This window comes from Penaeus japonicus, unplaced genomic scaffold (assembly GCF_977035675.1).
Source record: "Penaeus japonicus unplaced genomic scaffold, GWHDUDI00000001_assembly GWHDUDI00000010, whole genome shotgun sequence".
Taxonomy (NCBI): domain Eukaryota; kingdom Metazoa; phylum Arthropoda; class Malacostraca; order Decapoda; family Penaeidae; genus Penaeus; species Penaeus japonicus.
In genome coordinates this window covers 15,172,527-15,182,526 of record NW_028234412.1, presented here as the reverse complement: position 1 = coordinate 15,182,526, position 10,000 = coordinate 15,172,527, and the positions used below count along the sequence as shown (strand labels likewise).

The 10,000-nt window shown below is 42.5% G+C and overlaps 2 protein-coding genes across 9 annotated transcripts in view; both read left to right on the top strand.

Annotated features, from left to right (window-relative positions):
• LOC147471128 (uncharacterized) overlaps positions 1-4,405 on the top strand; it is a 5,263-nt gene extending 858 nt beyond the window's left edge. Inside the window, exons 4-13 of the mRNA XM_086540333.1 lie at positions 1-66; positions 206-417; positions 542-817; positions 1,096-1,252; positions 1,364-1,582; positions 1,698-2,992; positions 3,191-3,320; positions 3,434-3,552; positions 3,720-3,910; positions 4,049-4,405. The exon at positions 1-66 is cut by the window's left edge and continues 62 nt beyond it. Of these exons, the coding sequence (XP_086396459.1) occupies positions 1-66; positions 206-417; positions 542-817; positions 1,096-1,252; positions 1,364-1,582; positions 1,698-2,992; positions 3,191-3,320; positions 3,434-3,552; positions 3,720-3,910; positions 4,049-4,167 (2,784 nt within the window). The 3' untranslated portion in view covers positions 4,168-4,405. The remainder of the gene's footprint in view (positions 67-205; positions 418-541; positions 818-1,095; positions 1,253-1,363; positions 1,583-1,697; positions 2,993-3,190; positions 3,321-3,433; positions 3,553-3,719; positions 3,911-4,048) is intronic.
• Positions 4,406-4,677: 272 nt separating this feature from the next.
• The window catches only part of LOC122245868 (TOX high mobility group box family member 4-A), a 1,066,433-nt gene continuing 1,061,110 nt past the window's right edge, over positions 4,678-10,000 (top strand). For all 8 annotated transcript variants that reach the window (XM_086540812.1, XM_086540811.1, XM_086540810.1 and 5 more), the window contains exon 1: positions 4,678-4,721. The gene's annotated coding sequence lies outside the window, so the exon portion shown is untranslated. The remainder of the gene's footprint in view (positions 4,722-10,000) is intronic.

Here is a 10,000-nt window from a genome sequence, read left to right as displayed (position 1 = left end):
TCCGACCTCCATCCTGAAGACCCTCTCGCCGCCACCCATAGATACATCACTACCGGCGTCTCAGCTGTGGGTATTTTCTACAACTGCCTATGGTCATATGGTCTTGCAAGTGGATGTGACAAACATTAGCGTGGCCGATCTTTGCTAGGTTGAAGAGTAGGTTATAGCTATTTCAGATCTTAGTATGACGAATTATCTTTGGCAGATTGAGGAGCTCATCCAGCAGGCCGTGAGCGAGGGCGTCGAGTTCAAGATAAAGTTGGTCCAAGTGGGCGTGTGGGCTGAGAGGGGCGCGACGCCCTTCAACACCAACGGACTTTCGTCCAGTAATTTACTGAACTTCTGTGAGTGGGCGAGTGAGAGGAAACCTGAGCGAGGCGATCCCGGGCATTGGCATCACGCCATGCTGTTGACAGGGTGAGTACTCGAGGCTTTCACGCGTGCAGGGGAAAGCGAGGGGCGATTACATTGAGGATATGCATATCTATGGTTCCCGGTGAAGTGAGTGAAGTGAGTGAAGACCCGTTTCGTTGTTTCTCAGGAAGGAGCTGTTCGAGACGACGAAGGAATCTCTGGGCGTGACCTTCGTGGGCGGCCTGTGCCACCCTCGGACTTCGTGCTCCGTCGTCGAAGCCAACTCCTTCAAGGCCGTCCAAGTCGCCGCCCACGAGCTGGCGCACTCCATGGGCGTCCCTCACGACGGCGAGGGCCCGGCCGCCCACTGCTCCAGCGAGGGCTTCATAATGGGTCAGTCGCTCTCCGAAAAGACGTTCGACTGGTCCAACTGCTCCAGGGACGCCATCAGCGCCTACCTCAGGTAAGTTCTGCTTGATAATTTTCTTGATATGTTTATGTTATTACAATATTTTCTGCGGAAAAAAGCGTTCTTAAATTAGTGAATTTCGATGGCTCGCGTATCGGAAGCTATGCATCTTACCCAAGCTCCTACACATTGGGGCATTCATCTTTCCAAATACATTGTGATGACAGTAACCTTCCAGTCAATAAAACACGTTACGTTGCATCTTTTCTTCCCAGCATAGATAATCAGCGTAGTATATCGAACCTACTAAAAATATTTCCTATTTCTTCCAGGAACGACACGTGCTTGGAGAGAGGTGCCGAGTCCACGAGAGCAACGCCTGGGGAGTTGGACCACACCAAGGGAGGGCCTCCTGGCCAGAGGTACCCTGCTGATGCCCAGTGTAAGCTGGCACACGGGAAAGGATTTAAGGCAGCGGCGTCAAAGTGGGTGAGTAAATTTCATTTCATAAAGTCTCCCATCTTCTTCGTATTGACTCATATGTTCTCAGTCTAATATAAAAAACACATGAAATAATTCACCACTTATCTTCTACCATAGAATCTGTGCGAGTACCTTGTGTGCACCAATGGCGTAACGACCCGCGGGGCGCATCCAGCCCTCCCCGGAACCAGTTGCGGAACGAACCGCGTCTGTGTTGCTGGCAGTTGCAAGGAAGGCAAAATCCCCCCGACTAAGCCACCTACCAAGCCGCCTACGAAGCCGCCAGGTAACGGGTCCGGCGGCTCAGTCTTCCCTCTGGCTGAAATTCCCAAGGAGGTAAGAATTAGTCAAAGATTTGTCAGCTTCCCTATCATTTTTTTTGTTGGATGGTTCTTGTCTATTTATGTTACCAGTTGAATGATAATCACTGAATTATGATTTCCTCTTCCAGATCCAGTACATACCGATCCCCTACCGCTGTTACTTCATGCCCCCGTTCCTCCATCCCTACATTGGTTGCAAGTCGCCTCTGGCTAATCCCTCGAGCCCAAATCGTCCTCAGCGTCCCAATCGCCCTGATCGTCCCAATCGCCCTAATCGACCTAATCGTCCACAACGACCGTCGAAGGACCCTGCCAAAGGCCCTCAGCCCTTTAGAATGGAGATTTCGACCTTGTCTGAAGTCAAAACCTTAAGTGCAGATAACTACACAAAGATGTATAGCAGTGAGTCAGTAGATACCACCACTGCCGATATCGAGGCAATGAAAACCATCACCATAGACTCGACAGAAGCCACTACTGCCAGAGCTGAGGTAACAGAAGACATCGCCGGTAAGTCAGAATCACCGAAAGTCATCGTTGGCAGTGACGAGCTGCTGCAGCCATCCGAAGACCTTAATCCTGGTAGTGACTCACAGGAAACAGCCACTACCATAGTGAATTTGTTCGAGAGCACAGCTGCTGAATCATCACAGATCCCGACAACTGAAGCAAAGTTGCCGAAAGACGAATTCGTATTACTCGACGCCGTCAATGAAGCAGTAGAGTCGCTCACGAGTGAAATCCGTTCCCTCACAGAAGATGAAATTCAAGAGAACGATGAAATGAATGAGGAGAAAATATCCGAAGACAAAGGCACTGATGTTACAGATGAGTCCATCACAGACACGAAGACAGAAAGGGTTACCACAACCGCAATTCAGGCCAGAGAGACAACAGAACCCTTGGAAGAAGAGGTCACAGTGATGCCTTATACCACAGAAACGATAACAACACAAACTACAACAGGTCAATCCATTAGTGAACAAACTAAGATATTACCTAATAAGGAAGACAAGAAGATGCCTCTAGGAAACACAAATCCTTTAAGATCAGAACAATTAGCCGCAATACGACTCACTGCAGATGATCCATCCCATGAAGAAAACTCCTCGCGCAGTGAAGTTAAAGAACAAACTACCACGACAGAAATTCCAACACAGAAATCAGTAATGCCTACGACCGGTGAAGGGCAACTCAAAGGCAAAATTGAGGAGGAAAGTAGTGCTAGCTTCTCTGTGGATAATTTCAGTGTTGCGGGATCTGGCCTCCACGTCTCTCTGCCATCCCATCTTCTTCGAAAATTGCTAACTCCCCTACTCGAGAGGTCTTATACAGGCGAACAGGTGATGGAAACAGAAGATCCACTTACGACTAGGGGCCAGCCGGAAGAAAACGTCGATCGCTATCCTGTTACTCATTCAAGGTAATTTGATATTTCAAACGTAACTTTTTTTCTGTTAAATGCACTCACAATCGGCCTGATTTTACTTATGCTTACTTAAAATTCAGGACCAAAATTGCATTCTTCTCTGATTCAATTGATGTTCGCCTATTTCACTGGTTTGCAGTTATATCTCAAAACTATAGTCTCTATGGTTCAATTGATGCTCTTCTCCTACAGGATATCTTACCTCCGAGATGGATATCGCCAGGAGCCCATGTTGGCCGCAACTGCTCCGGTTCACATTCGCGCCTTCCGCATCAGCCCGTGTACCCGGGCTTGTGGAGGCGGCACCCGCAGAGTCACTCAGGTAAGGTGTCTACATGCAGCACTTCAAACCATTAAACTAAGTTTCCTGATGCTGATATGGTTTAAAAGTGCCGAGGCCACTTTAACGCTAATATCGCAAACCTTCTCTCCCAGGTGTGCGTCGAGACGAGCGCTCCAGACGTCGTGGTTTCACAGGACCTTTGCCACGGGCTGCCCAACCACGTGGCGCCCTTCAACCAGTCCTGCAATACATTCTCCTGCGCTATACCTGAGTGAGTAACCAACCTTTGGATTTTGATAATCGGCGGCTGTGACTTATTTGTGTAAAAGTGAAGGCAAACGTACATAATGTAAAGTCATAGTATCACAAAACTCCCAATTCATGTGCAAATTCTGTTAAAGGAGACAATCATGCAAATAAAATATGTATATGTTTCAGATGGGTGGTGGGGCCGTGGAGTCCGTGCTCCCACTGGTGCGGTCTGGGCATCCAACGTCGGTTTGTGGCGTGTGGAATGCCCCTGGTGAAGGGGGCGTCGCCTCTGACTGCAGGTCGCTTCCTGGCCTCAGGAAAGTGTTCAGGAGAACACCCGATAGAAGTGAAGTTGTGTAAAGGATCTTGTATAAAAGGTAAGTTGCTGAGGAGCTCACTATCTTGTATACCTGTATGGATATCTAAACCTTTCATTAACTTTTTTAAAGAGATTCATCCTTCACATGAGATTCTGGTAACAGTTATGATAATTTCGTTCCTTCCATTACTCTCAGTTGACTGCAAGCTGCCAAGCAACGTTCTACACCCGGCCTGCTATCATTTGCTCGGAGACACTCCCATCGAGAGAGACCACAAGCAACAAACAAACCTTCGTGACCTTCCGAGGAAATAATCAAATAATCAACTTGGCTGACCATTGACTTGCCGTATTCACACGATCCAAGAAAGACAGCAAAGGAATCCTAACACAATGTAAACCAAGCTGTTGCAATTATTTATACTATAAAAATAGCTATTAATGTATTTACCCTTAAGGGTTTAGCTTAGTTTAGATATTAGTGTATTTATTATTTATTGATATATAACTTATGATTATTTATTATTGCTTGTATATTTTCCTACATTTAATAAACCACGAGAACGTGAGAATATATATTTTTAAAACCCTACTTGGAGTGTTGAACTTAACTAAAGGGCGGAAAGTGTTACTGGTTTTAATATAGACATATTCGCACACACACATTCTCACTCCGCATATTCAATGCATACTGTGAATGTATAGAAAATATTTTTATAAATAAGAAACAGGATGATATGGAAATTGATATCCAATCTGCGTTACCCTCTATTATTAAAGAAAATCAGAGCATGTGCGCTTCTCAGCCGTCATTTGCCTTCCGATCAGCTGATAGTAGACGAGTGTAAACAAAACGTCAACGTGTTTCGGTGAGTTCAAATTTTCCTTTAGATTTTTTTATGCCCTTGCATGTTCTGCTTAGATATAACATAGAGAATATATACAGTTGTTCTAATGGTGTGAATGTGGTGAAAAAAGGAGAAAAAGTAAGTGTAGAAACATATATCGGGTTTAAGTGACACGTTGCTCTTTGCTATTTTCCGCTAATATTTACAGAATTATGGTGATTTTACTGGATTCGAGTTTTTGGGGAGAATATATATAGTAAACCGAATGGGAATTCAGCTCGATTTTGACGTGGTATGTAGAAGACGAAATGGTAAATGTTCAGAATAGGACCCAATGTAGATAGAGAAACACTAAAGCAATGATTTTGAAGAAATAAATAACATTGTTCAGCATATGCATTAAGTGATTCTACACGAAAGCAGCATATCGCTAATACTAATGTATTCTGTATTGTTTGCAATGTGTATTGTCCAAATATAATACTGGTAGGTTTAGTCTGTTCAAACATACTATAGTTAGACAGGGCATGAGGGTATTATGAATAAACTTGAAAATATACCAAAAACATTAATGTTTTATGATTATGTCATGCACCCCAGCATCCTTTATCATATTGAGATCCATGAGAGCTGGCAGAGCATCTAATGATGGCGGCCATGATAGTGAAACATTTTCAAGAGATCACTGTTACCTATGAGCCTTTGGTGCTCCACAAGTACAAGCAAAACTCCACCATCTGTATTCTGTCATGAGAGAGCTAGGACTGGTTCTTTATTGGGTGATATAATGCTTGGGAGGTTTACAATCTCTATTTTGCCAGAATTTACGTGGAGGAGCTTGTTGGCCCTTTGCTAGAGCAACAACAGGTGATTACTATACTGTTGTTGTAATTGATTTCCATGGAATAAATCTACTATATCTGGACACTATACATTGATTTTAGTTCGTTAATACCCAATAGGTTAGTATTGGTATCACAGAAGTTTTGTATAGAATTACCATAAGAAAAGTTTTGTAGGAAGCAACAGGAGGGCACATTTTTGCATTAGTATTTATGCCCATAAAGCAAACCTCCACCATGTATATTCTGACAAGACAGAGCTTGTTAACCTCTTTGGTGAGTTCATATCAAATGAGGAACCCATCCAAGCTCTATCTTGGTGAAAATATGTATGGGTGCTTTGTTGTCTATAGCTGAAACACAAAGACTGGAGGCCATAATGTTGCTTCATGCAACTTGATTCTGAACAATTCCCTCTTTATATAGATGTCAAAATTAGCAATATGGTGGAATCTCCATTAGTAGTTTAGAATAATAGAAATGTAAACGTCTAGGTACTTCATATGTATCACCTATATTTTCACTGTATTCTCTCAGTAGTTTTCCATGCTGTAATTTCTTGTAGATGAAAGAAGAAAAGGTGGAACACAAATTTAACATGCATGGTACTTCTGGCTATCCAGATTCCTCTAGTATAATTGAAACTAACACATCTGGTTACTTTACTAAGCTGATACCCTCGGATGACCGTTAAGTTAATTAGATATTTTGATAAATTATTTCATAATAAAAAATTAAAGTATTATCTTTGCCAACTGGTGATGCAGTAAAACTTTTAACTTATTATTTTGAAATGTGCTAGTCCCAAAGAATCAGGGATTTCTTCTGGGATAATGTGACTGGGCATGGATATTAAAGGGAATTAGGAGGGAAATAAATGAACACTTATAAAAGAAGACCTGTTTTTAAGTGTGTTTGTCTCGGGGAAATCTTGATGATAAATTAGCAGTGACTTATGATATTTTTTCCCTAGTAATTACATTGCCTTGCTTCTGATATAATCCAGTAGAAACTTGTTATGATATGTAATGGATAGTCTGCAATCTTCAGTCTAATCTTAAGTCTAATCCTGTAGTGGTTAAAGGCTATAGGATAAGGGGAGAAACAAAATGTTTCTTGAAAAAGAAATTAAAATTGTAGTGATGTGATTATTTGAAAAGCAGAAGCCAAAATAGAGAGAGAGAGAGAGAGAGAGAGAGAGAGAGAGAGAGAGAGAGAGAGAGAGAGAGAGAGAGAGAGAGAGAGAGAGAGAGAGAGAGAGAGAGAAAAAAAGGAGAAAAAGAGAGAGAGAGAGAAAGGAAAAACAGTAAAACATGTATTAATATGCATAAATAGTAAACAGACAAAAGTAAACCACAAAACACATATGGGAAGTGTAATATTATTGGAGGGGCCACTTGGGGAAGGGTATACAAGGGGAATATGAATATTTGATGGGGGGAAGGTACATGCCATACGCTATAAGGATTTTAATTTTATACTTATCACATTCATATAAACTTGAGGCAGGAACAATGCCAGGGGCACTTGTATGCTTGGTTCATGGGGACAAGGGGATGCAAAGGATTTTGGAGAATGGAGATGTTTGTGGAGGATGTTCTTGCCATATATTGTAAAAATTCTTTGCGTATACCTATTTAGTTCATTTCCATATCTTAAGAAGCATCAGCAGGTGCTTTAATGATTGGCTCAATGAGATGAAGGCGGGCAAAGGGATGGCGGAATATATGTGTGTGTGTGTGTCTGTGTTTGTTCAATTGAGCTTGCTTAGATTGAACATCAGAATTCCAAAATAACTCAACTGAACATCCTGACTTTAGGGGTTAAACATGTCTTAATTTGTTAGTCATATAAAGTCTACTGTCTTGCCTTGTATCACCATCAAATTGTTTGGTCAATTGAAAATTTGGAACACCATTTCAATCAAGAAAGCTTCCTTAATGGTTTAACCATATGATTCTGGTGGAAAAGAAAACTACAATTTTTTTAATCTGCTGTTAATATTCATTTTTGCATTTACTTCAAACTTTCCCTGACGTTCTCTTTACCCTTAGTCAAGACCGTTTAGAAATATGTAGATTGCATATCATAGTGATAGTAAAGATAGAGAAAACCAAGGTAAATTGCTTATCAAAATCTGAGAATCTATGCTCGTGAAAGTATGTCCAGCAAATCTCCACCATGCATATTCTGGCTCAATGGAGTTTGTCAGCCTGGTAATTCATCATCAAACAAGGGACCAGTAAAAGCTCTATCTTGCCAGTGGGGTGGGTTTTGTTGACCTTTGCAGGAGTGTGAAGTGCAAAGGCCCTGGTATGGCTTCATGCAGTCCTATAATCAACTATTAATTCAGTTTTATCTTAATACACTATTCATCCTTGCTTATTTGATTTATAAATTAGGGAGATCATTCAGTGTGTGTGTGTGTTTGGTATATTTTGACTTAGTATAACAGAAAGTATAAACCAATACCTCTCACCTTGTCATTATTTTTTTTCCCCTTTTTATTCTTTATTTCATATTACACATTAATCACATGGGACAAAGGTATTGGATGGAAAGAAAATTTGATTTATTTTTTTTAGACAGATTGGAGAAACAAATATTGTATATCATTTGTTGAACAGGTACATTAGTGTGTTTTCGTGTGCTGTTTTGCAAGTAGCTTAGAAAATCAAGATGATAAAGGGTATTATTTTATAAATCAGATATAAAATTTTGTGTATCATTATTGGTATAGAGAGTTATTTCACTATTTTTTTTATTTGAGAAGAAAAGAGATACAGAAATGAGAAAACACCATAAGAGCAATTGTTATTATTATTTTTTTAATGATTTTATTAAGCAAATTTCCGTACTCTCTCTCTCTCTCTCTCTCTCTCTCTCTCTCTCTCTCTCTCTCTCTCTCTCTCTCTCTCTCTCTCTCTCTCTCTCTCTCTCTCTCTCTCTCTCTCTCTCTCTCTCTCTCATTCTTTCTTTTTCTCTCTCTTTTTCTCTCTTCCTCTTTTTCTCTCTTCCTCTTTCTCTCTCTCTTTCCCTCTCTCCCTCTCTCCCTCTCCCTCTCCCTCTCCCTCTCCCTCTCCCTCTCCCTCTCCCTCTCCCTCTCCCTCTCCCTCTCCCTCTCCCTCTCCCTCTCCCTCTCCCTCACCCCCTCCCTCTCCCTCTCCCTCTCCCTCTCCCCCTCCCCCTCCCTCCTTTCTCTTTCTCTCTCTGGATGAAAAAGTTAGCAGTGAATAATTATTATAGATTAATGGAAACAATTGCTGAAATAAAAGATGGGACACATATGTATAGTCATTTGCTGTGGATATCGCAGACATGACATCTATTGTGCATACCATTTGTTTACTAGTTTATTTTCTTTTCTATTGTAGATATTGGATACCAAGTACAATGATGAGACAGCGGGAATGAAGTCTGGCAATAGAATGTAATCTTATTTTTGTGGTAATGGTGTTAAACGTAATGTGCACTAATTGTTTTAGTTTTTGTACATAATACAGGTTTTATTTTTTCAGTAAAGTATTTGCGTTGATTTTTGTATTTATTAGCACAAAAAACAAAGTATTGTTGGCCCTTCAGTGTGGTGAGTTTTCTGTAATTGCTGAATTAATAGAAAACGCGAGAGAAGAATCAGATGCATGGATAACTATAGGAAACCTTGAAACATTACACCGCCACTACAATACCGCTACATATCCCCCTATGCATCCTTCTCCTCTTCTTTTTCCTCTTTCTCTTCTTCTTCTTCTTCTTCTTCTTCTTCTTCTTCTTCCTCCTCTCCTCTTCTCCTTCCTCCTCCTCCTCCTCCCCCCTCCTCCTCTCCCCTCCTCCTCTTCCTCCTCCTCCACCTCCTCCTCCACCTCCTCCTCCCCCCTCCTCCTCCTCTTCCTCCTCTTCTCCTCCCTCCTCCTCCTCCTCCCCCCTCCTCTTCTCCTCCTCCCTCCTCCTCTTCCTCCTCCTCCTCCTCCTCCTCCTCCTCTTCTCCTCCTCCTCCTCCTCCTCCCTCCTCCCCCCTCCACCTCCTCCTCCACCACCACCTCCTCCTCCTCCTCCTCCTCCTCCTCCTCCTCCTCCTCCTCCTCCTCATTTCCCCTCCCCCCTTCTTCCTTCCGTTTCTTCACTCAATTCCTTCATCTCTACTCCGCTGTCACTCCGTCCCTCTCTCTCTCGTCCCTTTTCCTTTTCTACCTCCTCCTCCTCCTCCTCCTCCTCCTCCTCCTTTTCCCTCTTTCCCTCTCTCCGCTATCTTCCCTCCGTTTCTTCACTCCCCTTTCGCTCTACTGCGCTGTCATTCCGTCTCTCTCTCTCTCTCTCTCTATCTCTCTCTCTCTCTCTCTCTCTCTCTCTCTCTCTCTCTCTCTCCCCCTCTCTCCTCCTCCTCCTCCTCCTCCTCCCTCCTCCCTCCTCCTCCTACCGTCCTCCCTTCATCTCTCCTCTCCTCCCCCCCTCCCTCTT